Below are 27,081 nucleotides of genomic sequence, written 5' to 3' on the forward strand. Positions count from 1 at the left end.
GAATTACTTTCCAGTTGTCTCTTTTTTTTAAAAAAATCAAAACCAAGAAGGTGACAGACAGGGCTACTTCCAGCCAGCAGAGAAGGCACTTGAGCTGGTGCGTACCGTAAGGGTATAAGTCATCACAAGGATGTGAACAGCGTTGCAGCAAAACTCAGCGCTCCAGTCTCTGCAGTAACAGAGCTGTTAGGCTGTTAAGCATCAGGTTCATGGGCAGCGGGAGACAAAATTGTGTCCGGCCCTCTGCTTTTGCAAGGTTTCCTTATCCCCTGGGTTAGAGTTTAGATTCTCATCCCAAATTGTATCGCTCAGAGATACAGTGTACTTAGAGAAGATCTGTCCAGCTGCTCCAGGCCTGTCTGTGGAAAATGCCTCTTCTTCCCCTAAGCTGAATTATTGTTGAAGCCCATCGATGCCCCAGGAAGTTAGCTTCTGGCACTTTATTAGCTCAGTTTATTGCACCTCTTTTGCCTCATGCCTCTGCCCCTCAGCACCAGCCACTAATTGTTTAAAGTGACAGAGTTGTGAATGGGGCAACTACACGCAATACCTCTGCAGAGAATGTAAAAAGGCTCTCTCAGACTTACTAGATCACGTGTGAGACCACACAATGGGGGGACATTCATTCTGCAGTGCAACTGCGCTCAAACTCAGAGCTTTCTGCCGGTGAAGCAGTTGTGTCAGTTGTTAACCAAGGGAAGCAAGTCAGCTCCTGAGCAGAGAGTGCCCAGTGGGTACTCAAACCGTGAACCATGCTGATAGGGCCTGACAGTTAATACATCAATCTTAAAATCCAGCAGAGTTGTGGCTGTATGGATGTGAACTTCCCTGTCGTGGTTTTAGGCTGATGCAGCGACTAAAACTCACACAGTCTCTCCTTCTCCAGTAAAGTAGAGAGGAGAAGAAAAAAAAAAAATAAAGGGACTGAGGGAGCACCCACCAACCATGGTCCCGGGCAAAACACACTGAGCTTTCTTAAAGCAAAACAGTTTATTAATGGTTACTTAGAAGGACAAAGGGAAACAAAACCAGTTACTCGAGAGGACAGAAAGAAACAAAACCAGATCTTAAAACCGACACCTTCCCCCCCTTTCCTTTTCCTCCCGGCTCTACCTCCTCCCCCAGCAGCACAGGGGGCAGGGACTGGGGGAGTGCAGGTCAGTTCATTCCGTGCTGTTACTGCTGCTTCCTTCTTAAAGGAAGAGGAGTCCTTACACCCTTTTCCCCTGCTCCAGTGGATCCCCTACCCACGAGGAAAAATCCACAAACTTCTCCAGCGTGAGTCCAGCCCACTGGAAACAATCCTTCCCCACAGATTGCTCCAGTGTGGGCTTTACCACAGTCTCAGATACTTAGGGAGTTGTAGCCACTCACTCCGGCGTGGGTCGTCACGCAGACTCCAGATGCTTCTCTGCCTTGTCATGCGTCCCAACACGACCATCCTCAGGCTCGGGTCCTCAGGCTCAGGCATCTTCCCTCCACGGGCTGTGAGTGGGTCTCTACTCCACCAAGGCCGTCCTGGTTGCAGGGGGGCCGTCTGCCATCTCACCACCAGCTGCAGGGGAAACTCAGCTCCGGCACACCTCCTCCCGCTCCATCCTCACTGACCTGGTGTCGATGCAGCTGTTTCTCTCAGATCTCAGTCCTCTCCAGGTGAACTCAGCCCAGTGGGCACCCCGGGAGTGGGGTGCCCCCGAGTTCCCCAGCTGGCTCCGCAGCTGCCATTCTCCGTGGGCGGCGCCAGCCCGACGCAGGCAGCTGCCCGGCCGGGACCCAGGGAGTGGGGGCAGTGCCCTCCTCCCTTCTCTCCTATCTCCTGGGCAAAGCACCTTTTACGGTCCTTTGTCCCAACTTAAATAGGGCAATTCGCAGAGGCACCGATTGGCTCAACCCTGAGGGGCATGGGAGTCTGATCTGGTGACCAGAACTAAGCCTAACCCGGTTCCAAAACCGGGGAGGTCACAGGGACCAAAACCCCTCTCTTGCCACCAGAACCCCCACCCCCTCCACATCAAACCATGACATTCCCCTTAGGTAAAACGTTTACTGCTGCATCAAAAACTCTCCTTAGTTTAGCCTACTCGAGCTGCAGTGAGCCGCTGTTGCAGCAGGATGGCTGGGAGTCCCTGGAGAAGGATCTGTGAGAGCAAGCAGAGGTGGGACGAACCATTCAGGCCACCACCCACCTATGGTGGTGCATGTGCGCACTACCTTAAAGCGTTACTAGCAGGGAGGCAGGTGTACACAGTTTGCTTTGCAGTGGAGTTAAGAGCAGCACTTCCTGTTTTCCATTCCATCAACTCTGGGATCCATCTTGTCATCCCAGCACGCATGGGAATTTCACTTAGCAGTTCCTGCAGCTGTTCTGGTAAGGCAGCTGACCCTTCCTTGTGCACAGACCTGACCTTGTGCTTCAACGTACAGCGCAGACAATAAAGGCACCTTCTCTGAGCTCTGTCCAGCGCAAGAGCCGAACAAAAGTGTCACCCTTAAGCCAACTGTAACACTTCAAGCACAGAGAACACTCAGTCTTTGAGGCACTTTCTCAGCCTGCTTGTTATGAAGAGCAAGTAGTCCCACGGACAGCTGAAGAACGTACTTTCTAAACAATTGTGTAACAGGGGCTATGAACTCTCAGTAAGGACAAGGCCAGGCTTACCGTAATGATTTCTGTGTTGGAAGTGGAGTGGTGGTGGGGAATTCCCAGCCATGGGTATCCTTCCAGTTTCCTCTTTTGGGAGGTTTGAATTGCTTATAAATACTCTTGAGTCTGAGAGCACGCAAGACAAGCTCCATCTCCTTTGGCTTTGCCTTTTTGCAGTGGTGAGTGCTATTCTAAATTTGTGAGCTATCTGCAGTGCTTTTAGCTGGTATTTGGGAACAGGACTAATGCTTTAGCATGGGGGCTTCTCTAGACTCATGATAGAAGCAGCAGGGAGTGCTAAAATGCAAGTTTCTCATGACCATCTGCCTCTGTTGCAGAGTCCTGAGCTAAGCTTGTGGTTGCACAGAGGGTGTCATAGAATGGTTTGTGTTGGAAGGGACCTTAATATCCATATACTTCCAACGCCCCTGCCATGGGCAGGGATGCCTTCCACTAGATCAGGTTGCTCAAAGCCTCATCCAACTTGGCCTTGAACAACTCCAGGGATGGGGCATCTACAACTTCTCTGGGCAACCTGTTTCAGTGCAAAGAATTTCTTCCTTATATCTAATCTAAATCTCCCCTCTTTCAGTTTAAATCCATTGCCCCTTGTCCTATCACTATGTGCCCTTGTAAAAAGTCCCTCTCCAGCTTTCCTGTAGGCCCTTTTAAGTACTGGAAGGCTGCTAGAAGATCACCCCGGAGCCTTCTCTTCTCCAGGCTGAACAGCCCCAGCTCTCTCAGCCTGTCTTCATAGGAGAGGTGCTCCAGCCCCCTGGTCATCTTTGTGGCCCTCCTCTGGACCCATTCCAGCAGGTCCGTGTCCTTCTTATGTTGAGGGCCCAAGAGCTGGATGCAGTACTCCAGGTGGGGTCTCATGAAAGCAGATTAGAGGGGGATAAGTGCCAGCCCATGTTGAGCTTCTCATCCACCAGCACTCCCAAGTCTCTGGTCTCCACTTAGACATTAAGCCATTGACCACAACTCTTTGAGTGCAATTATCCAGCCAATTCCTTATCCACCAACTGGTTCATCCGTCAAATCCATGTCTCTCCAATTTAGGGATAAGGAGGTCGTACGGGATAGTGTCAAATGCTTTGCACAAGTCCAGGTAGATGGTATCAGTTGCTCTTCACTCACTAGTCCCTATGGCGGCAGAAGTGGGTTCCTGGGCTAGCCATCAGTGCTGGGACAGCTGCCCGGGCACAGCTATGGATGTGATGGATGCTATGTCAGCAGTCTGTCAAAGGTGCTCCAAAACTGTTCATCTCTCCGATTGTCTCACAGCTCCGTGTCAACCTTGGGCTAGGAACCATGAGGCTCTGTGTCTGCCTCATGTTGCTCTCCTTTCTTCTTTGTGCAAATGCAGACATACTCCAAGGTGGAAGATTTGCCTGGGATGCAATGAGAGGTAAGGAACCCCCTCCCCAAGCACAGGTTACTGGCAGTCTGTGGACACAGTCCTCTAAGCTGGGAGGTCCGCAGCTCCACACGAGCGCCCCACTGCTTTCTGCTGCTGGAAGAGGGCCTTGATCAGCCCCCACAGGCCATTTCCGTGGGCACACTCCCATCCAAAGGCCCATGTGGAAAAGTGCCTCTCTGCGTTACTGCTCCTTGGGCCTTTCAGCTCCTGTCTGAAATAGCACTTAACTGTTTCTGGGATGACTCCTTAAAGTCATAGTCATCTCTGTTTCACTGCTTTTTTCAGGGGCATGGGACATGTACAGAGCATACCGGGACATGCGTGAGGCAAATTACATAGGTGCCGACAAATACTTCCATGCTCGTGGGAACTACGATGCTGCCCAAAGGGGACCTGGTGGTGCTTGGGCAGCCAGAGTGATCAGGTAATGGGGCGTATCTGGCTTGTTAACAGCACGTTACGAGGGATCCAGGCGTCCCAGTTAGAGTGAAGTCCCTTTTGACTTGCGCTCAGCTTTTGGCCTAGAAGGACAGTGGAGAGGCAGCAGTTAAATCTGAACAGCCAGTCTCTATAGGAATGGTGCCTCTCCGAGCACCAGCCTTTCTTCTTCTCCTCCCGAGAATGCAGATTCCCCCTGTGTTTCTAGCGACACCCTTGCAGGGTCGTTTCCTGACATCACCGTTTTGGATTCCGCTGTGGTTCGCAGACGCAGACCGACTATGTGCTTGCGTCTCACTTTGAGATGCGCTGCGGAAAAGCGTTTCACGGGAGTGAGGAAATCAACACCCCGTGGAGTTAAACGCTGCTTGGTTCAGGTGGGCTTTTTCCTTCCTGCCAGTGACGCCCGGGAAAAATGGCAAAGCGACGTGAGCGGCAGAGGCGCAGAAGACACCCGGGCCGACCAGGAGGCGAACGCGTGGGGCAGGAGCGGCGGCGATCCCAACCGCTACCGGCCCGCATGCCTGCCCAGCAAATACTGACGCAGCTCCGGCGGCCATCGCTGCTCCCATCACTCTTCTGTACAGCCCAATAAAGACATTTCCCTGAAAACTGCTCCCTCTCGCCGCTGGTTTTCCTGCTGGGTGGGGACCTCCAGTCCCAGCGCCGCTTCGAGGGAAGCGGGACGCTCCGGCGGGTGGGCGCTCCCCGTGCACGTCCCGGCGGGGCGATGTCGGGGCGTCAGGGGCGCCGCCGGCGCTGCTGAGGGGCGGGGGTTTTCCTTGGCCCCGCGGCTGCACCGGGAGCCCGGGGGCTGCTTTCCCGGAGCGGGCGGCGGCGGCGGTCGGGTAGCGCCGCGCTCCGACGGCCGGTAACGGCGTGCGGCGGCCTCCCGACGCCCGCCCCGCCAGGGGGCGCTGTGGGGCGCCGCCGGGGCGCCCGCTCTGGCCGCCGCTCTGGCCGCCGCCAGCTCTGTGGCGCGGCCGCGACGGTGGTGCGGGGCCGCCATGGACCGTAACCCGTCGCCGCGCTCCAGCGAGGCGGGGAGGATGGCGACGCGGTGGGGAGCACGGTGTACAGCAAGCACTGGCTGTTCAGCGTCCTCCCCCCTCATCGAGGTGCGGGGCTGGGCGGGCGAGGGCGCCCTGAGGGGAAGGGCCGGCGGGCGCGGCGCGGCCGTTACCGGGGAACGCGCAGGACATGGCGGTTTCCTGGTTGTGTGGGGTTTTTTAAAGCTGTGCCCGAACGATAGGTCGTTGTTAGTGTTTCGTGGCGTTTCTCGGCCATCGCTGACGTAGCGCCGCACCCCGTGCGCTGCCTTCCCGTTTCCTCTCAGGTCATCAGCCCCGAGAAGGCGGAGCCCACCGGGAGCCCCGAGGGCATCCAGACGGAACTGGACGAGGAGATGGAGAATGAATTTGCAAAGTGTGGGACATGTCGATGGACGAGGTAGGAGCGGTGTGCGGGAGTGGGACCTCGAGGCTGGTTCACAGCTACGGGCAGCTGCGTCCTGCTGAGCGCCTTCAGTCCAGATCCGTGTGGAAGTGGGGGAAGGCGCAGAGCCAGACGGGCTCGGTTGCCTTTTGGTTTCGATGGTGTTGCTTATTCTCTGCTCTGGCGGAGTGTCCTGTGAGCCTTTAGGTGGGGCAGGTGTGGTCAATTAGCACCAAGCAGGCTCATCACGAAGGCTGTTTCAAGCTGAGCCAGTGCTTCGTGAGCACCCTTAGGTGCTAGTTTGCAAAAGCAGCCCTCTGTTGCGTCCTAGTTGCTGGGCTCGCTCAATACTGCCTGTTTGAGGATGTAACGTAGAACTGTGTGAATATAAAAGAAACGTGGTGATCTGGCCAGCCTTCCCCAGGTGTCTAATGGGTCATGAACTGGGCCGTGTTCACACCTGTGGGCTTTCTGGATTATGGGCAAGAGCAGAACTGAAGCTCTTGCTTCTGAGTTGTTAGAGTACCTTAAGTATAGCTGAAATTAACTCAGGTACGTAGCCTGTATCTACAGCAGTGTGATTATAGGGATAATGTTGATGCCATCTCTAAATAGGCATGTTTTCCTCTAGCAATTGTAATGCATCCTGCTAGTAAGCGTAGTTTTCCCTGATAGATAAACTTTTAAAACTTTAGCTACAGACTCACCAATGGCAATTTAACATAACTTTTGGATGTTTTTCTCAGCATTCTCAAACACTGGAACAAATTCTCAATTGAGAGATTTATTATTATTACTACTACTATTACTATTATTATTACTATTATTTTAATCTTTTGGTCTTATGTGGTAAAATGAGGAGGAGATTTCCTCTTCTGTTTGCTCTGATCAAATGCTAGTGGTAATCCCTTGCCTTGTTTCTTTTTGTGTGTCTGGGTGATGTCACGTCTGAAACATGGTGATTGCTGAATTCTGACAGAGCATCTCTGACCCTCTTTGAGATAGAGAACAAAAGAAACTAAGTGTGACTTTTTGGCTCATTTTATATCAAATACTGGCATCCTGAATCACCATAGGGGCTTGCTGATCTCTCATTGAAAGTGAGGATGGTGGTATAGGATATTATTGGTAATAACTGTTGGGAAATAACTGATATCTTGCGGTGAGTTTGGCATCTCTTTGATCCAGTCCTTGTATTATGAGAAAAGGTTTGACCTGTGTTTGGAAATTGTAGAATTCCATTTACTTCTCCTTTCACTTTTTCCACAGGATGTCGCTTTATTTCCTTCAGGAGTTCGATGCCCCTGATATATTCATGGGAGTTTTTGCCAAGTCAAAATGCCCTCGCCTTACTGTAAGTATGGCTGTCAAAAAGTTCTCCCATATTACTGGAAGTAGTGGATAGCTATGTACATGCATTTGCACATATCTCCCTCCTCCTCCCATTGCATGTTTGAATAGGTTAGGGGAATGAGGAGAAAACACAAAGTCAAATTTTTAGATGCTTTTTCGGCAGTGTTTTAATATCGTCTAATCAGTAGTATTTCAGTGATGCGGTAGCCGAGGTATGTCAATATTGATGAAGGGACCCAAATTTATCCAACTTGGTTATAAGGCTTGTTATAAAAACCAGTAAAGACTGGCCTTTTTTCTTATGACTGGTTTCATGATTACTGAACAGTCATGAATTTGTTTAATCAGACCTTCAAAAGTCATCTTTGTGGTTAGAAACTTAGACACCAGGACTTAATGCATTTTTTTTTCCTCCCCCCTTTGTTTTGGATGTCATCTTTTCAGCTTGTGTTACACAGTGTGCTAACATTTGGGATTCAAGATAGGGTTTTCAAAGCTTTTCAGAGTTGGTATAACTCCCCTTTCTCTGAAGTTACCAGGAGCTTTACTTCAGGAGATGAGTAGAGACAGACAAGGCTTTGAAAGTACAACCAACATTTGGAAGTCAGTGCAATTGGCTGCCATGGCTAGCTTCTTGGAATAGTGACTGCTAGAGTGTTTGCTGTAATTTAGCAGAGGTAATAAAATTTTAATAAAGAAGATAACCTTGAGTGGTGAGAATTGATTTCCAACTTAAAGCTGCTGAAAGTGAGCGATTCTCAGGACATTCTGCGTTAGCACCAGTAGCCTGCGGGTGTTTTGGAGCTCTTACAGTCCCCTTTATGGAAGCATGCATCCTTTTAATGGTTATCTAGGCGTGGATATCCTAATGGGATGCACTGCTTTGGTTGTTGGTTTGGGGTTGGTTTTTTTTTATGTGTGTGGTAGTTGTTTTTTTCTTAAATCTCTGCAATCAGGAAATGGGCTTTGCTGGAAGCTTGTATCAGGACCCCTTTCTTTTGGGAGGAAGTGAATATCTGTGAGGGTTGCACTTACATGGTCATATTTTGTTCTTAGGACTCTATTGCTTTAATAATAGGGTGACAGATTAACTTCAAGACAGTGTGCATAGAATATGCAGCAAAGTTAATTTCAAGATATATTTGTTTTGTGGAACGTCTTAACACGTAAATATCTGAATAGTACCTGTCATGAGTATATTTTAGAGTAGTCTAATAAACATCCTGTAGAAAAATCTGTATCTCCATCTTTAAACTGATGGATCATAAGAACTTGGAGATCAAACTGGGAAACATATTTGAACCTTTCTTACTTTTGCCTTACAGCTGTGGAAATAAAATTGTAAACTATGTTGCAGTTGCTTGATGATACTGTGTTTTGACTTTTCAGGAGATCTGTGTGGGAATATTAGGAAATATGGCCTGTTTCCAAGACATATGCATGTCCATTAGTAAAGATGAGAATCTCAGGTAAGTGTATATGTGCTTTATACATGCATGAGTACTGCTTTTCTGGACTCACAATCATGAAATGTACGTTATAGAAGCAATTAAGTGCCTGCTGCGCCTCATCTGTATGCACACCTATGACTGACCGTATTTGAGGATGAAGTGTTCTGTGGAAAAAAAAAAATAGAGGATACAGACCACTGCTTTTTTTTTGGTTTTATGTTTTCGGTTTAATCACCAGTCAAGTTCTTGAATCTTTAATATCTAAGTTTTGCAATCTTGAAACACTGGTAATGCATGCACAGTGTGGAAATCTAGTTTTAATTTCAAGAACGTGGCTGCAGCTATGAAATTAACCCTTTTATAACTTTTTTTTTTTAATACCAATATAGTTTTTATTAACTTATCTTGCCTTTTCTCCTTAAAGCCAAGTGTTATTGCAACGTTTGTGTGATTCAGACTCTCCAACTCTTCTGGAAACAAGCAGGGTAGAACATCTCAGAAATTAGTGCATCATTAGTGTAGTTCTGCTATGTTCTGAGGCCTGGGAAGAAAATTGACAAGCGGGCTCACTATTTTGTTGTCCTCTCACCCTGTCCCTTTATCATTCCACATTGTCCTGGAATTGATTTGCTGTGAGCTAGATTCCTGTTTCTGTCACATCACCTCATTGTTTTGGAATTACACTTGTACAGCTAAAATGAATGAATTGGCTTCTAATTTGTTAAATGGACAATTCTTGTCTAGGTTGTTGTTAACTTGCCTTTCCCAGCCTGAGGTGGCCAATGTCTGGGTTGAGAGAATCCGACAAAAACCCTTCTGTGTATGACTGTGTTTGCTTTATCATGTCCAGCTCTACAAATGGTAAGTTGCTGAAACAAGCTGGGAATTAGTGGGATGTTTGCAGAAAAAAATAAGAATGGAAGTATGCCATTTCAGAGACAGGTATTTTCAATTGGGAGTACAGAGTTTCTTCTTAAAAAGTAAAGTAAACCTCATGAGTTTAAAGGACACCAAAATAAACTTGTCCTGCCTTTTCAGATTTATAAATATATACAAAACCAACCAGAAAAGCACCCATAGGGGAAGAAGAAAGCTCTGTGGGGGAATCAAAATAAGTCTAATAGAAAAAATTGTTATTTGGCACAGTAAAAAAAGGACATAGCCCTCATTTGGGGATATACATATGTAATTTTTGATGCTTGAAACAAGACCTCATTACCCTTTTTTTTCAAATCAGATATGTATTTTCCATTTTTAAAACTACTGTGCTTGTGGAATGTGAACTGGAGGAATGATTCAGTTACTCTGAATGGCAGCTCAATACTGCACAGGCTTTGGGTGTGCAGTCAGTGATACACAAATGTCTCTTAGTGCTGATTTAGCAAAACCACAGTAAGCACCTAGTCATCAAAATGCTTTGAATATGAATTTATGTTTCATGTCCAACTCAATGTGACAGCAGTTATCATTTGTTTAGGAATCCTAATAATTTAGCTTTTTGAGTTTGGTTGTGATTTTTTTTTTTTTAAATGACAATGCTCAGAAATTCTGCTCTGTCCAGCTGAAATCACAGATCTACTTAGTAAGTGCAGATTGGCCAGGTGTAAGGTTAGCAGAAAAAATGCATAGTTAGGGACAAATCTTGGAAAGTTCTGCTTCTGAAGTAAAAGTTAAAGACTTCAGGAACGGTGAAGTCTCTGTTGCAGATAAAGGTTCCTTCTTTATAATGGCATGGTAAGGTAGAATGTGTTGTAGGCTTTCCAGCAATCCCTGTTTTATCAAGATCTTCACCTGATCAATGCCACAAAAGGAATTAAACGTAGCAACCCTTAGTAGGGGTCGTGAACAAAACGGATGTATTACAGCACTGAATTTACTCTGAATACTTTTATAGTCGCATTTTGTGAGCTAATTTTTGCTCTTCATTTTTAGTCTTGTTGAAATTATACATTCGCTCTTCTGCAGTTGACTTGCTAGTGAAAGTGGGGTGAAGTGGTGGACAAACTCTTTGATCTGGATGAAGAGAGCTAATGTTAAACTGGATTAAGAATGTACTGCGGTCTGTGGGACCGTCTGTAGATGATCCCCTGAAGAACTTCCAGATTTTAAGATTGTGCCTTGTATACTTGAAGCAGCCAAACAAGTCCGGTATGTGAGAGAGATTTCTTTTTGGTTTCATGGCTGAGGAGACTCCCTATAACCGTGTTAAGGCCTGTGTCTGAACATGTTGGTTTCAGTGGGAGCTGTGTGGTTTGACAGATCACTTTCTAGTACATTTTCCTGTTCTTATCATTTGAAATGAGTCAACTCCTATGTTAGCAAAGAGAATGACACGTGATTGCTGATGGGCTTCTGTGTCTGCAAAACGCACAGAATATAAACTCAGTAATCAGAGCTTTAATTTGTCTTTGTTCTTTGTTTGTTTTGTGTAGATCAGATAACCCAGAAGGACTTGATGTTTATATGCATATTTTGCAGCTCCTGACCACGGTGGATGAGGGTATTCAGGCTATTGGTAAGACACTCGAATTGCTACATATGATGGGACCAAGAATGACAGTAATTTCTAGATCATCAGATACTTAATGGGGAGAAAAATAATTCATGTACCTAGATTAAATTTGTTGAGTTGGTGGGTTCTCTTTTTTTCTTTCTCAAGTGCAGGCTCCTGATGGAGGAAAAGAGACTGGAGCTTGCTTTATGAACCTCGTTTGCCATGAACTTTGCCAGCCAGATGATCCACCGATCATTGTGCAGGAGCAGAAGACTATATTGGCCTCTATTTTATCTGTGCGGTCTGCTATGTTTGCTTCTCAGACAGAACAGGAATACACCCAAGATGAGGAAAAGCAAGTCGTGCTTTTTTCCGTTCTTTTTTTCCCCTTGTTTAAAGTTAATTTCAAATTGACTTTATGTATGTGGGGCGAAAGGTGGTTAATTTATTACTGTTTACTGGAGATCAGTTCAGAACACAGAATTCAGTTACATGTTTGAATACAGTAAGACTCTACTGGTTACTCTAAAAATCACAGCTAGGTCCAAGTTCAGTTACTGGATCTCTCTGTTACAGTAATAGAATCTATAGATTCTGTTCAATCTTTTTCATTGGGTAAATTAATGAAAATTGCAGAATTCATGTTTGCTAAAGTATGAGGTCTTAATTATATATTTTTTTTTTAGTAGAGGGATTTTGCACTTAGTTAAATCCATCTTTATCACTTGTTACTTTTCGATCCATTGACAAGTCTTTGGAATTAAAAGCCTATCTTGAGAGTGTGAGTCAGGGTCTTCCCCAGCAGAAAGAGATTGTGTTGGTTTGGTTTATCAGATAGGATTATCTGGATGCAAATTCAACATGCTAGCCTCTCAGAGTTCCTACTAGAGACGTTTCCCTTCTCACTTTCCTTACCACTGGCATATACTTTTTATAGATACAGGCTAGCTTGCAGAAAAAATGGTTTGGGTTTTCTACTGTATTTCCACTTGCTTCTTTAAATCAGTCCTTGAGTAACAAAACACAACACTGTCAGAATATGCATTCCTATAGCTTTAGTGTAAAATCTTACAGTGTGTTTCAAAATTCTAACGCCTTGAAAGGATAGGGAAAAAATTTGAGTGTTAAACTTCTGTTTCTTGTTACTTTATATTAGATATGCCTCTAATTGGGAGCTTGATTCGTGTCTTACAATACATGGAGGACTGTGGGAAGAGATCTGTTGATAACTCAAAGGAGTCTGAACAAGAAGAGACTGGAAGGGCTGATACAAATGAGGAAGATTTCCATTTAAAAATTTTGAAGGATATTTGCTGTGAATTGCTTTCCAATATGCTTCAAGAACTGACCAAGGTAAGAATAAACAAAATTCTAAGAGGGATTTCTGCAGGGTAGCTAAGAAAAAAGACATTACTATTAATGTGGGCGTTTTTCTGTGCAATCAAAGTTGCATACTAGAAATTCATTAAAGAATCAATCAGAAGGTGAGTAGCAGGTTTAACATGTTTAGCATGAGGGACACAGGTTTTCTGAGATGTGTGCCTTCAGGGCCAAGATTCTGTATGATAAATTCTCTAGGTGTATGTCGCCATTTCTTTTGAATGAAAGCCAATTTATTTAAGAAAAGGAAAGTATCAATATACGAACTCACCTTCTCAACTGGACTTTTTAATTATGGGAACATTCAGATTAAGAGACTTGTGTGAGCGTTCACGTGTTTTGGTATTAGCTACGTCTGGCATTCTCTGAGAACTGTAAGTTCCGGTTGTTCTATCCATTTCTGAGAACGACGCTCTTACTGTAGACACTGTGTGCACAATTTTGAGTTTGTTCTTTCAACAACTGTTCATGACATGCTAGTTGTATTTCTTATTTTATTTTCCAGGAAATACATTAGAAGGACTACACCAGGGACACATAATGAACAGACATGTTCCTGCGCATTTCAGAACCTCTTACCTCTGTATTCCGCATCGGTGAGTCAATTACAAGGCCTTTAACATAGCTGAAAACGTGCTACTGGGTGGCAAGACCTTTCAGAATCAGTTGTAGAGGCAGGATAGAATTGCTCAGACACAGGTAATATGCCATTCTAGGCAGTCTTACCCTCTCTCTCTCTTCTGGCTTACTTCAGCCAGAGCTTTGCCTGGATCGTCAGCTGATATAAGGGTCAAAGTGTGCTGAAGTGAATGGATGCCTGCGAATTTATGCTAGCTGAAAATTTGTCCTGCACGTTTGTGTAGAATAATTATTCTAAATATTTTTCTCTCTATTTATAGGGATCTTTCTCTTGTGTACTTTTAAACAGTGAAATAAGAGTTTGGGGAAGGTGATAATGGTTTAAAACTTAGACCATCTGGAATTGTGGGGTTTAGGAGGAAGGTATCTACTGTGGAGCATTTTCCATTATTTGCAGTGGCTGCTGTTGGTGACAAGGTACAGAAGTAAAAGACTCCTTATACCAAGTACAACAATTCTGTGTTCCATGGACGTTTTTTGTTGGTGTTTGTTGTTGTTTTATTTTTTATTTTTTTAATGTTATTATTTTATTTTTTATTTTATTGTATTTTATTTTTGAGTGTGTGTGGTGTGCAATTTATTTCCAGGTGGAGAGTTTCCTTGAAGTTCTGCGTGAGGCTGATCAGACGCTTGCTGACAATCTAGAAAAACGTTTCCCAAGCCTGAAGGTTCATGCCGAAGAATGTACGTGAAATGTTTTCCTTCTTTGATATGAGATTTTTGACTGTTTCATTACAGTGTTTCAGAAATCAAGTTTTCAGTAAATGCAGGAGAATGAGGGAACCTCCTTACCAACAGGTGGCTTTTAAGAAATGTGCCAGGTAGCCCTGGTTCAACTAGACTTAATCTGGTCTGCATGGGAAGGAAGTTACTGTAAATTCAGTTCTGCATCTTCCATTGTGTTTGCTGTGGTGGTGAGAGACTGTTGATTTCTAATTGCTCTTAAATAATTGAGTAACTCTTGATTCTGTGCTTTTCAGCTTACGTTGAAACAGCAAAATGAATGAAATGCACTGAGTAGTTTTTTAACATGATGCTGGTTTCTTCCAAGTTGCTATTGGCAAAAGGAGGATTGATAAATAGGAAATCCCAGATGTCCTCTGCCAAGGACCTTCAAGCAGCTGATAAAGACAGAGTTAAATTACACAGAGTTGTTTGGGTTTTTTTTTTTGGAGGGGGATTGGGTTTTTTTCCTCTTTTAGATCATATCATACCTGAAGCAGGTATTGTAACAGAGATGTTTTGTCCTGCTCCTTTAAAATCTTCACACTTCTTACATTGAAGCCTCTTCTACACTGCAGCTCTGAGTTGTAGTGTCTGGGTCCTGTGCGGTTTAAAGGATTTAAGAATATGGTTACCAACAGTCTATGCAGCAGCTTCCAACCATTGGAGCCAGTTATCCAGACCAAGAATTGCGGGGCAGGTTTGGATTTAGTCTGTGGCACACTTGCAAACTTTCTGCATTTTTAAAGCAGACTATAGTTAAGTCTAGGAATGTAACGTGTCAGACAGTTCTTTTGTCATTCGTGTGTCTCACAGATGATCTGTGAATGACGTTAGAAATGGCATGTTAGCCTTGTTTTTTTCGGGGGGAGCTTAAGGTGTTAGGTCCCTTGCAGTGAATTCAGTCTACAGTCTTCTAAAAATCCCACTTTTAATGATGTTTTAACTGCATTACATTTTTAGGTCTCTTGCCTGAATGCAGTGCAGCTAATGTTTTCTGTGTTTGAGAAGACAGTATAGCAACACATCAGCTTCACTGTTTCTGTAAATGAGAGTGGAAAACAATTGGTCTTTATTAGGTTTGGGATGTAAACGAAAATGGGAACCAGAGCATAGAGAATAACCTAATACCATATACAACCCATTCCCTGGCTCTCCAGGGCTTTATAGACTTCTAAATATTGTGCTGGGCCGTGTTTTGTTTGCCCTGAGTTACCTGTACATGTGGTAAAATACAGTATGTGTATATGTATATAGCCTTTTCATCCGAACTTCCAGTTTTCAAAAACAGGGCAGTTTAATCATTCCCCTGGGCTGCCAGCAGCATCTTAGTTGTCGGCAGGGTATTTAGAATTACAGATACCTGACTTGTGTCACCAAAAAAATTGCCATGGTTTCTATCAATTTTTGTATGCTGTGTTTGTTGGAGAAAACTGGTAACTGTGAATAGGATGACAGCATTTTTCATACTACTTTGACAGTTTTGGGGTATTTTCTTAAACCTACAGATTTGTAATAAAGTTTCTTAAAAAAAACCCAAACCTGTATGCTTTCCTTCATTCTAAGTGTCAATTAAATTTGTTTTCTGAGCCGCTGGAAATGTGTAACTCTCAAATACGTTGTAAGAGGAAAATTGAACCTCTTCATAATGTCAGTGTCCTGTAAAATATGTTGTCCTTCATTGGATGTTCATTTTAACTCTGTCGTGCTTTCTTTGCTTAGTCACTTTTGTGGTCTGGAAGTTATTGTCTCTCTTAGCCAGTTGTTACATTTTTCTGAGCTTAGTTTGTCCGCCGAGGTATCATAGTATCTTTATGGTAATCCCCATGATTAAGAATTATTTCTGGTTTGTGTCTCTTGAGCTTTTGCAGTAGTTTTTAACGTAATGTGCTGAAAAGCTGAGACAAGACCTGTTGTTTATTTTGTTCCATCTTCTTTTCAATACACAAGTATCCAGTACTGGCTGATGAATTGTTAAATGTGGTTATCACGAGTTCCATTGAGTAGGTGAGATAGATCATTTCCCTGGATCAATTATTCCCTAAGTGGGATGATATCCAATGCCTGTTTTGTGGTAGAAAAAACGGCTGATGTCAATGAATGGAAAACCAACTGCGTCCCATCCTCCCCCTCTGCTGCGATAGAAGAAGCTGTAGAAACAGGTCCATCAGCTTTGCTTCAGCACAATGATAATTCAAGTATGCCAGGGATTTTTGTCCTGGATAAACATGATGAAATGGAGTTTGAATTGCCCCTTTGCCCCACTAGACGGCTGCCCCTGTGTGCTCTGTGCTGTGTGGGTTGGGCAGGGCTGCCATTAGGAGCCAGAGGCTGGTGCCGAGTTGCATGTGAGATAAAGGGGCAGTGATTTTGGCATTTGGATGTGGAAGAAACTCGTGGCGGGTGAGTGATGTGTTTGGAAATGGTGTGCGTGTATTGCGTTGTCTTGCCAGCAGGGATCTCCCCAGCCTGTGCTACACGAACGGCGTGAGTCTGGGTTTTTGTGGTGGTGGTGGGTTTGTTTCATTTTTCCAGCGGGGGGTGAGGGGGGTGGGAGATGGGGATTTGGGGTTTTTTTGTTCGCTCTCGTAGCCATGCTTTGGCACTGACAGGTAAGCCAGATCTCTCTGGGCGAGTTGATTGAGAATGGACGTCTATCTGTACAAGCAGGCAAGCAGCTTTCTTCCAGACCAAAGATCTGATTACCTCCATAACGTCCTCCTGTGGGGAAAAATAAGAAGAACTTGTCAGTGCTTTGTGCAGAGCTCTGAACAAAAGCAGGTACCTGAAGCGTTGAACTAAAGTAACAGGAACTCAGTCCTGCTTGAACAGAACTGGATGTGAATTGTGGCGTAACACCTAGAAAATAGAGGTAGAAGTCAGACTGGAAGACCTCATTTTAAATTAGACTTAATAGATCCTTATAATAATTTCATTCAAAGATAGGATTTTAGCATTCTTTTGACTCACATTTTATGTACATTTGGCATCTTTATTCCCCATAGTAATTTTTTCCTGGTGAGGTAAAGCACCAGAAAACCAAAGAAATTTGATATGTGGGGAAAACCCCAATTATGTTAGAATGCTTTATCTGCTCCCTTAATGATGGGAGGAGATTGTTGCTGCTGCTGATAGTCTAAATATTTGCCCAATATTCACATCACAAGCCTGTCCCTTCTGGTAGACTAAATCATGAAACATAATATGCTGGGAAGTTCTTTTCTACACTTCCCCATATTCAGGTCACTCTGCTTGCTTTCTTAATTTTCTGTCATTACTTAGTTCATATGCTCTTGTAACTGCTATGGTGATTCCTTTTCCCATAAGATTATGTGTTGTTAGGATTGGCCTGTTATAACTACCTTTCACTGTAACTAAGCTGAATGAAAAAAAAAATTACAATCTTTATTTGAAAGTCGATCATGGTCATAGTTGATTATACTGGTATGAAAAGTTATGGATATGTTACTGTGTTTTTGTTTGTTTTGAAAATTTCTATTTTTTCCACTAGCCTTGTTTTGGCTGTAACTGAGAGTTACAAAAGCAGCAGTATCTCTGTTATCCTTTCAGTTGAGAATTTGATTTTGTTTCTAGAGCAGAATCTCTTGATCACGACAGTTCCTTAGCATATCCTGTATTTTCCCCTCAAAATTAAATGCCTGCTTTTTTCTTTTAATGCTTGCTGTTTACTTGTATTTTTGTTTTAGACAATGGTGAAATTAATGTGCTCTGCCAAACTCAATGAGAAAGGAAGAACCTGCTACACCTGGGGCAAGAACCAGTCTGCTGTAATATTATACAATTTCTCGAAAATCCTTCATGTGAAGGCAAACAAAAGCAGCGAGCAGCTGCATGTTTGCTCCCCGGTCGCAGCTGTGTGCGTCAGTCGTGCAGTTAGCGTGCCCCTCAGTCGGAGCTGGTGAGGCGTGTGCTAAGTGAACCTGACATCGTAAGGTCGGTGAAGAAACCAGTTATTTCCAAAAGCTATCGACAGAGGTTTTGCAATGGGAAATACTGTTCCTATTCCTCCTTTTATTTGCCTCCCTGATTCAATTATTTACCTCTTCTCAAAAAAAAAAAAAAAAAAAAAAGGTTTTATAATGCAAGAAGCTGACATCTGAGATTGGTAAGAGAAAAGATTTGCTTCTGAACTGTTGTGAAACAATGCTTGGAAAAGTAACAGTGGTAGGATCTTGTGAAGAGAAGTAAGGCAGTAATACTAGAGAAAGAAAAGAGATGAAAGGATGCTGGAGAAAGAAACAGGAAAAAACTTGCAAGAATTATGACAAAGGAGATAAATAGCAAGTAAGTGTGATGTTGAAGGAGAAAAGTATTAAATATCAGTAGCATTGATAGCATTCTAGATTTGTTGGAGTGGAATACCTAATGCGCGGTCACCTATTGTAGAATTGTTTAAGTTGGAAAAGACCTTTAGGATCGAGTCCAACCCTCAACCTAACACTGCCAAGTCCACCACTAAACCATGTCCCTAAGTGCCACATCTAAACGACTTTTAAATACCTCCAGGGGTGGTGACTCAACCACTTCCCTGGGCAGCCTGTTCTAATGCTTGACAACCCTTTTGGTGAAGAAATTTTTCCTAATATCCAATCCAAACCTCCCCTGGTGCAACTTGAGGTCGTTTCCTCTTGTCCTATCACTTGTTATTAAAAATGTTTATTATAATGTTTATTATGTTTTCTTTTTGCAAAGCTGATTCTCGTTTGTAGTTCTTCCTGCTCTCATGGAAATGAGAAAAGTTTAAGGCGAACATGAGGTCTTAAAAAACACAGCAGGTGGGGAAACTAGTATTGCTTGGGGTTTTTTTATTTTATTTTTTAAATTATTATTCACCCTGCAACTGCCCATTTTTGCTGGCTGGCTGAGGCACCAGGGAGCTGTTCCACAGTGGCGGTGGGGCAGTTTCAGGTGTTGCATGCCCTTGTCTTGCCACAGGTCTTGAACACACCAGAAATTCAAGCAGAGTCTTTGCAAGCAGAGTCCTAAAGGGTTGATGCTTGTGTTGCACACTGGTCTGAGATGAGCACAGCAGGCTTCAGTGTACCCCTGGTTTTGCCAACTAGTCGGGTGTTGAGGGCAAGGGGCCTGCTTGATGTCTGCCTGGTTTTTACTCGAGGAGAACAAAATCCTGCTCGGTCTGTAACAGCAGTCAGTATGAGCATGAACCTACATCTTGAATTTGACTTCAGCATTTTTATATGAAAACATATTTACCCAAAATTAAAAATTCTGTGTGATTAATATATTCTGTTACTAGCTGGATTAAAATCAATGTAACAAGCTCTTATGTCCATGGTAATTTCTTCATACCTGTGGAGTAGGCATGGTGACCGACTGCATGTCTGTGCCTATAATAACTGACGTTATTGATACTTCTCCAATTTATGTCCTTTCATGCGATTTCTAAGGAAATATTTGAAAAGCAAATGCACCTTGATATTCTGTGTCGCAATGGTGGCAGTCATTTATTCTGTGCTTCAGGTTATGTAAACTCTGTTTTAATTTTGCAGTGAGCTTGTATCAATATTTTTGTTGTCATGCACATCACTTTTGGTGACAGCCTGTTTAAAGAAGTTGTAACTTTAACAAGCCATCTGTTAACCTTACGTAGAAAGGAAATGCTGTTGTCAATTACTCTAATGAAATCTCAAAAATCATTTCCTGGTCTCCAGTTGTAGCCCAGTCATCTTCTGTCAATAGGAGGATATTGAAGCACACAGGAAAATACGTGCAGGCTTTTGTCCTGCCCTGCAGTATAGCCAGAGCGTTGTATTTTAGCGTGGCACGTTGTAATTAGCCAATGATGTCAGAAGGTTTTATTTTTCATTAAAAATTCTCTGTAATGCACGAACTCTTTTATTCAACATCAGAGAGTTTCCTGTTAGCCAGGTAGGAAGGCTGCTCACAGGAACTATGGGAAGACGTTTTGAGTTTATGCCAGCCTGATTAGTAAAGATTTTGATTTCATGAGGTAAGAGTAGAAAGGAAGGGTCCAAGGGAAGACTCTGAGGGACCTAAATGTATTGGCATGGTGCAGTGTGAGCTGTTCACATGGGAAAGCCCAAGCCCAAATGAAGGGAAGATTCGTCCTTTTCCTTTCCCTCCTCTCGTAGAGGATTTGACAACTCTTAAGAGGAGGTGGGAGATAGATGCAGAAGATACTGGCATGAAGTTGCTCTGGAGTGGGACTGGAGCTGCCCAGGCCGATTCCTGCATAGTGCATGTGTTTACAGGTACAAGGGGCAAATCCAACAAGAGCAGCCAGGTGTAGCCCCAAGAGGCAAACTTCTTGCAGCCTTCCTGCTTCTCCAGCCTTTCTGGACACCAGAACAGGTGAATCAGGACAGCATCCAGTGCTGTGTCAGAACAACATCTTTGTGAGTGTGTCTTGGAGCCCACCCTGCTCACTTACCTCTTGACCAGTGCTCTCCAGCGGTGAACTTAAGGATCAGAATTGTATCTTGTATTGTAATGTTACCACCAACTTTCACAAACAGATCAGGAGCCAACCCTTAAGATGGAAGTGTTGAAAATAACCACAGTGCTACTCCACAGCTGTTATTTTTTGCTGTAGAAGAGCTCTTAATACTGCAGTACCCTCTGCGTGGTAGACTTATTTTTGGTTCACAGTGTAAAGGTTGTGTGTGCTTTTTTGGAAGAACCTGCTGAAAGCGACACAGCATGATGTGGTTGCCCTTACAGGTTAAAGGAATTGCTTTCATGATTTAATTAACCAGTCATTCTGCTGATCCCCAGGTTTACTCAGACTTGAAAGAAGTAAACTTAATTAAATTAAACAAAGCTTTTTCCTTCCCACACATGCTCTGGGCTCTTTGCGTCTTCTGAGAGATAACAAAAAGCTTATGAATAACAGGTGCAGTCTTTGTTGTTGTTGTTGACCTCTTGCAGAAGCCCAACTGGAGAAAGATTATGCACAGGTGCAGTACGTGCATGGCATCAGAAGAAAGAGGACACATGGGTGTTTGAAATGATAGTTGGTTTTTTTTTTTAATTTAAATCCCTGCAAAAAGGTATAAAAGGCTGGCAAAAGGATAAACTGTCAAGGTTTCAGTGTTGCCTTTTGCAAGTCAAGATAATTTTGACAAAAAGCGGTAATGTTCAAGTTGAAGCCTTGTGAAAACAGAGGAAAGGGGTAAAAGAGGTTTGAATTCAGTTCTCAGCTTATCCTAAGGCTTTTTGTGTTTCACCACCTTAAGCCGGGTAACCCCTTGGTGCCTTGCGATGTGATTCAGCAGCCGACCCGGATTAAGTGTTTTCCCCCAGCCAGAAGTGACTGTCTGTTCAGTTGTGCTGCTCAGCCACCTGCCTGTGTGTTTTTGAGAGCCCAGCCACAAATTTTAGTGGTTTTTTTTTGGCCGCAGATGGAGAGCATTGTGCAAAAGCATACCCTTGTCCAAATGTGGGCTTTCTGCCTCCTCTCAAACGGAGCTGTTCCTGATAGCAGCTTAGGCCTGCCCTCTCCTAACACCACATCTTCATTTCTAGTCTTGTGTATGTGCTCGGGAAGCTTATGGAGGGAAACGTAATCACAGGAAAGACACTTCCCTTATGTTCCACTGCATGCACTTACGTCATGTGTGTGTCATTTGCAAATGACACCGCATGCGTCTATTAGCAGCATTTACTGTGCTATGCCCAATTCGCCAGCAAGTCCCTGATAACTACTTTTACCATGTGATTTTTTTCAGGTGAATTTGCACCTGCCTATCAGGAAATTCATTGTAGACTGTATTTTTTACTTGTTTGTACTAATAGGGTAAGAGAAAGTGGCTGGGGTGAAAAAGCTCGATGAAATCAAGAAATACCGAATCTATTTAATCCCCTTTATCCTCTGGAGTGGTTCTCCCATCAATCATAAATAAGTTAGTGAAACACTATTTGTTCTTGCATAAAATCAGATTTAAAAATAAGCAAATACTTTGTCCAGGTAGTTTGCCAGATATTAAAATATAGTTTATTCATTTAAAATGAATATTTTCCATCTTTCCTTTCTAAAAACTAGTACTCTCTTTCCCGTCCCTAGGTCTTTTCTATTTAATTCCTAAAAGCATTGTGAAAAGATGGGAAGTCTAGCCTTAGTTCACTAAATACTGTTGCGAATTGTACCCAGCTCTACTTGCACCTCAAACACTTCTCTGTTAAGTCTTTGTTAACCTGTTCTGGTCTACACTTGCATCCTCTTAATATTCAGTTATATGCCTGCTCACAGTTTACCACCCTAATGTTTTATCCATTGTTCTGGTTACTGTTTAGCTAATGCACTTAGCCTTGAATATTCTTATAATGTTCTATTTCTCTGAAATAAAATTTTGCACCAAGTGTTACTAAAGCAATGCCCTCTAATCAGGCAGATGAAACTCATTAGTGTTACATTTCAAGAAGCTTTTCTTTGATGCAAACTAATTAATTTTACCCATTGCAGAATTGTCCTAACTGTAATGGGAGCTGAAATCTAATAAGATAAAAGAAATTCAGAGGGGAAAAGACGTCTGTCATGAAAACACAGTGACATGGACAGCTTTTTCTAATCCTGGAAATGATGATGTGTTTTACAGCTCCGAGGCTGAACATTTTACAGTTGCCAGAGTGTTTAAAGTCCCTGCTTTGAATTGATGGGTTTACATTGCCTACTGCTTTTCATCCTTACGGCAGAAAGTAACCGTGATTTAATTTACTCTGCTCATGCTGACCAGTGGTCAGTGTTAGTGCCTAGACCAGAATCTGCCCCCCAGCCACTTGTCCTGTGTGATCACCAGGATTTCAGCCGACGGGAAGAAACGTGTCTAAAAGTCTGCAGACTGAGAGCGGTTCTCCAAGCTCATTCCGTTTTGAAATACTGATGGAACATAACAGACTGGGTAGGAAAGGAAAATCTGTCCACGTCCTCTGTTTCAGAAAGGCTGATCATTTACAGCAAGGAGGGGAAACAGATGCAAAACCCTATTGTAACAGGCAGACCCAATGTCTTGTGTGGTTGTTTGGACCTTAGAGCCAGCTCTTGATTTCCCTTGGCCTTGCTGTTTTTAAGGTATGTGAAATACATTGAATGCAGTCTTTCTGCTTCTTACAGTCAACGAATCTAACGTCAGATAAACTTCCTAAATGAATGTGAATACGGTAGAGGCTGGTTACTGGCCCACGCTCTTGGTGAGGCTGTGTTGTCAGAAGTGTCAAGAGCTTTCCTTCTCTTTTCTGAGTGGATCAAAGTCTGCTGAATCGCTTTCTGAGCTGCGCTTACTCATATCATTACCAAGTACAAAGCTTTCTCCTTTGTTAGCTTGTTCCACCTCACTTTGAATGCAGAATATACTGCTGTTATACTAATTAGGCCAACAGGCTGAGGTTAACAAACACTCAGTGCTTCTCTTATCAGCAGGCTTATTTACGCATTTGACTATTTTGCTTTGTGCTTGCCTATGATGTGAAAGAACTGGATGATTCTTGAGGTTTTTAAATAGAAATTATAATGTAGTAGAAATAGTGCTAACAGAGTGGTTCCTCAATAGATGGGATCCGCTTCTACTACCCTTCTGCTTAAGGGATCGAAAAACATCAGGACCTGGTCAGAAGTAATCCCTTTGGGTCCTGTATACTCTGAATGCCAAAAGTGGCTGTTTTCAGTGCTGGTGGCTGAGGTTGCCTATGGCTCTCACGTACTGTTCTCCTCTTTTTGGATGCTATGTGCTTTGTATTCCGGTGAAGTGTTGTGCACCCTGTACGCTGAGCTCTCTGCGATTCGCAATGGCAGCTTTGGTGCCAGAGCCCTCAGCACCAAGCAGCTTCTCAGCCTCTTTCCCCTTGCCAGGGCTTTGGGGCTGATGGCCAGGATCGGAGAAGTGCAGGGATGTAACCTCAGCTCAGACTGCTGTGAAAACAGCTGTGGGCCTCCCCATCACCCCTGCCTGAGCTTTATGGCAGGTGTTCTGCGCCTCGCCGTGTCCCTCGATGATCCCAGCTTGCTGACTTGACCTTCCAGCTTGACTTCAGACCTGCTGGTCAGTATGGACTTGTTTGGAGATCAGTTGGTCACCCCTGGGTGCCATCCCTGGGCCTGACCACCTCCCCTTGCTCAGATGCAGTGGCACTGCCCACCTGCCTGGCTGTCATCTCCGCACCAGCAGCTGTGAGCAGGGCAGCAATATCCTGAAGGAGGGAGACGTGGATGTGACCTTTCTGCTTTGCAGTCCGGGTAGTCATTCAACCATCCTGCCGGGAGGGCAGGATTGGTGCATGAGCCTGAGTAGAACAGTGTTTGTTAAGACTCAGGTGGTGCTAGTGGAAATGTAGTAGTTCCTTGTCCTCTCTAGAGCTACGCTGTATTTCCAGGCAGCATGTAGATTAGTTTGTCAAGCTTTGTGCCTGGTTTTCCCCACCTATGGTTGATGGTTGTTGCTGGGCTAAATCCCGTTTGCTGTAGTAATAAGGGGAATTTTTGCCAGCTGGTGCAGAACTAGAGCTCTGTTGCTCCCTGCAAATTTAACTTCAGGTGACTTGGCTAACAGCGAGCAGATAAGGAAGGAAATAAAAAAAAGAAAAAGAGATGTAATTTGCATTTCTGTACTCAGTAACTCCAGAGTAGTTGAAGCAAAGAGCTCTTTCAGGATTTTGATTCCCAATCAGACAAGAGTTTTGTTCAAAATGTAGCTGATATTAAACTTGTGATAAAATATTTACAGGTGAAAACAGATCAGAGCATGGTTTCTCCCTTGCCCCAGTAGCATCTTAACTAACCTTTCATAAAAAGCTTGCAAAGGTGTTGTTAGGAAAAACTACACCTTGTTTGCTCAGAGCAGCATGTAACTCATGTCACTCATGGTTTTATTCAGCTTTTATGAAAAGAAAAATATTACCTGCCTCAGATGAAAGGGCTAATATTATTTCTTTAAACAGTCCAAAGCAATATACAAACAGTGAATGTATGTGCTACATTCTACATGTGCTTCACTAGATTTACACAGCGTCTCTGGCTTTTCAAAATAAGCGTCCTTAAAGGCTAGCGATGCTACAGCTGGCTGAATCACACCAAGTGGGTAATTTGCCTGATTGGTTCTTGCACTTTTCATTGGAAAAATGTATTTGTAAATATTTCAATAGTTGTGTAATTTAAATGTCCCCATTTTCTTTTATTGCTTATTAATTGCTTATGAATCAAATGCGTTATTATTCAGCAGCTATTCAGTAACATGGAGAGTTAACTGATGGCTGAACCACCCTCATGGGGAGGTGGTCCTCTTCCCAGTAGCTGAGTTATTGCACCAAGACTTCCAGATGTTTCTTGACAGTTGTTCCAAGTACAGCCCATGACACTGTCGTAGCCTCATGCTAGTGAATGGTTGGGTGAATTGCCCTGGGAAGCGTTTGTTGGAAGTGTTCTGTTCACAGAAGGGTGCAAATGGAAGAATTCCCTTGTTGAAAGCTGGGGATTTCAGATTCATACATTTTCAGAAAATTTCAAAAGCTTTTGGGTTTGGAGCTCTTAAACTCCTGGCGTTTAGGTAAATGACATAAACCACAGTGTCAGGTAACCTCCTGTAAGTGAGACAAGTCAAATTTTGGGAGAACGAAGATTAGAAAGTGAATGGAAGAGAGTGCTGCTGCTTAGATGTTGTTCTCATCAATGCTTCACAAATACTCAAAATAGTAGAAGAAAATGAGTCAGATCTTCAGTCTAGCAGTTTTTCAGATGTCAGTATCTGAGGGCATCCATAAAATGCAAGCAGAACATGAAGATCTGTAAAACCTATCCTGCAAAACAAGCTGTTTCAAAGGACTGCATGATGTTCATCTTCCCTCTTCCCGCAACTTCCATAGTGCTGGCCTAAGTGCCATGCAATTCTTAAAGGCATAACTTGTCTGCAGCAGTTAATTAACAGAAAGGCAGAGGGCTGTGATTAGAATTTGCAGCAGTCTGTTCTGGAGGAGGTAATTATAATTAGAGCAGACTTAGTATTAAGTCGTGTTAAACCTGTTTTGTTCAGGGATTTAACATTTCATACCTTTTTCTGGAAAAGTTTTAAGTGGCCACATGGCCTCAGGCAAATGATACTGGTTGGAAAGGGAGATGTCTGGGCCAAATGAAGTCCAAGGGATGGCCAGGGAGATTTATGTCCCAGAGGTGATGTTGTGAAATTACTTCACTGGAGATGAGTGTACTTTCTCCTACCACATGGGGAGAAGGGATAATTCACACTGATGACCTTGATGGGATTGGGAAAACTTTAGGGCTGACTGATTCTCTCCTTCAGTCTTGCTGTGTTCGGGTAGATAATCTTGTCTTTCAGCAGATTAATATCCCTGCAGATCATTCCTAACCTGCCTTTCCATGGTTCTTATCTCATCAGTTGTGGCAAGCTGAACAAAATCATCTCCTGACTGTCTCTCGCCCAGCACTGGAGCACTGAGAGCCCCTGTACTACATTGATTTTTCTTTTTTCTTTCTTTTTTTTTTGTTTCTAGACCAGATTCCTCAAAGTGTTGATGGATGCAAGACTTGCTGTGTCTGGAAAGATGTGCCAAGTTAGCTGAATCCTTGCATGTTTTAGCTGTGACTGATGGAGAGCAAACTTTCTCAGAGTGGGAGGAAGAGGAGAGATGTAGGGCAGAAGGTTTATGTTGTTCTGTTTCACAGACAGCAAAAAGAGTCCCTTTGCTGTGTGGCCCTCTAGGGAGGGGAAGACCGGGAGGTAAGATGGTTCGGTTTTAATACTTCTCAGCCTAAAATTTCCAGTTCTACAAATGTTCAGCACAGCAGTCTGGTTGCAAGCTCTGCCATCAAATTCCTGCTTTGCAGAATGAAACAGAAACCCTCCAAAACCTGGAGGAGAAGAGTCACCTCTGAGATAGCAGCCAGACAGCAGGAGGGGATTCGTGGCCTCTTCTGAAGCCACTTGATATTCCTGGAGCTACTCCAGCAAAGGGCCCAGAAAATATGGGATTTCTCAGTCTGATCCACCCTTTCACTTGGATGTGGAGTCTGCTGAGAAAAGGAGGATTCATTTAGTGAGGATTTATGAGGGGCTAATGTAATTGAAAGCCAGTTCTTATAGCCTTTGTGGTGAGT

The 27,081-nt window shown here is 43.7% G+C and overlaps 2 protein-coding genes across 3 annotated transcripts; both read left to right on the plus strand.

Moving 5' to 3' along the window:
• The first annotated feature begins 2,776 nt into the window (after positions 1–2,776).
• On the plus strand, positions 2,777–5,047 carry LOC104372154 (serum amyloid A protein). Of its 2 annotated transcripts, XM_086613970.1 has the most exons (4): positions 2,777–2,825; positions 3,936–4,055; positions 4,353–4,491; positions 4,906–5,047. In XM_086613970.1, exons 2-4 carry the CDS (start codon positions 3,959–3,961, stop codon positions 5,045–5,047), a joined length of 378 nt encoding a protein of 125 aa, XP_086470096.1. In that variant the 5' UTR covers positions 2,777–2,825; positions 3,936–3,958. The 2 variants fall into 2 exon arrangements, with proteins under 2 accessions (XP_086470096.1, XP_009976068.2); XM_009977766.2 differs by lacking the exon at positions 2,777–2,825 and having other exon boundaries at positions 3,959–4,055.
• Positions 5,048–5,512: 465 nt separating this feature from the next.
• SAAL1 (serum amyloid A like 1) lies at positions 5,513–15,505 on the plus strand. Its single transcript, XM_086612861.1, is given in 22 exon segments — positions 5,513–5,546; positions 5,549–5,625; positions 5,842–5,917; positions 5,920–5,954; positions 7,209–7,220; positions 7,222–7,293; positions 8,682–8,761; positions 9,168–9,248; positions 9,488–9,551; positions 9,553–9,621; positions 10,727–10,765; positions 10,768–10,825; positions 10,828–10,891; positions 11,176–11,258; positions 11,403–11,578; positions 11,580–11,592; positions 12,394–12,631; positions 12,967–12,991; positions 13,098–13,152; positions 13,155–13,213; positions 13,844–13,940; positions 14,237–15,505. Coding segments are annotated over 22 exon segments (1,530 nt in total). The 3' UTR covers positions 14,260–15,505.
• The last annotated feature ends 11,576 nt before the right edge of the window (positions 15,506–27,081 follow it).

Source organism: Tauraco erythrolophus, chromosome 6, assembly GCF_009769465.1.
Source record: "Tauraco erythrolophus isolate bTauEry1 chromosome 6, bTauEry1.pri, whole genome shotgun sequence".
In the NCBI taxonomy this organism is placed as follows: domain Eukaryota; kingdom Metazoa; phylum Chordata; class Aves; order Musophagiformes; family Musophagidae; genus Tauraco; species Tauraco erythrolophus.

Excerpts from the sequence above, each read along its gene's own strand:
- LOC104372154 (XM_086613970.1), top strand. The coding sequence starts at position 3,959 with ATGAGGCTCTGTGTCTGCCTCATGTTGCTCTCCTTTCTTCTTTGTGCA. Across the intron at positions 4,056-4,352 it reads TGCCTGGGATGCAATGAGAG|GGGCATGGGACATGTACAGA; the intron begins GTAAGGAACCCC and ends TGCTTTTTTCAG. Across the intron at positions 4,492-4,905 it reads TGGGCAGCCAGAGTGATCAG|TGACGCCCGGGAAAAATGGC; the intron begins GTAATGGGGCGT and ends CCTTCCTGCCAG.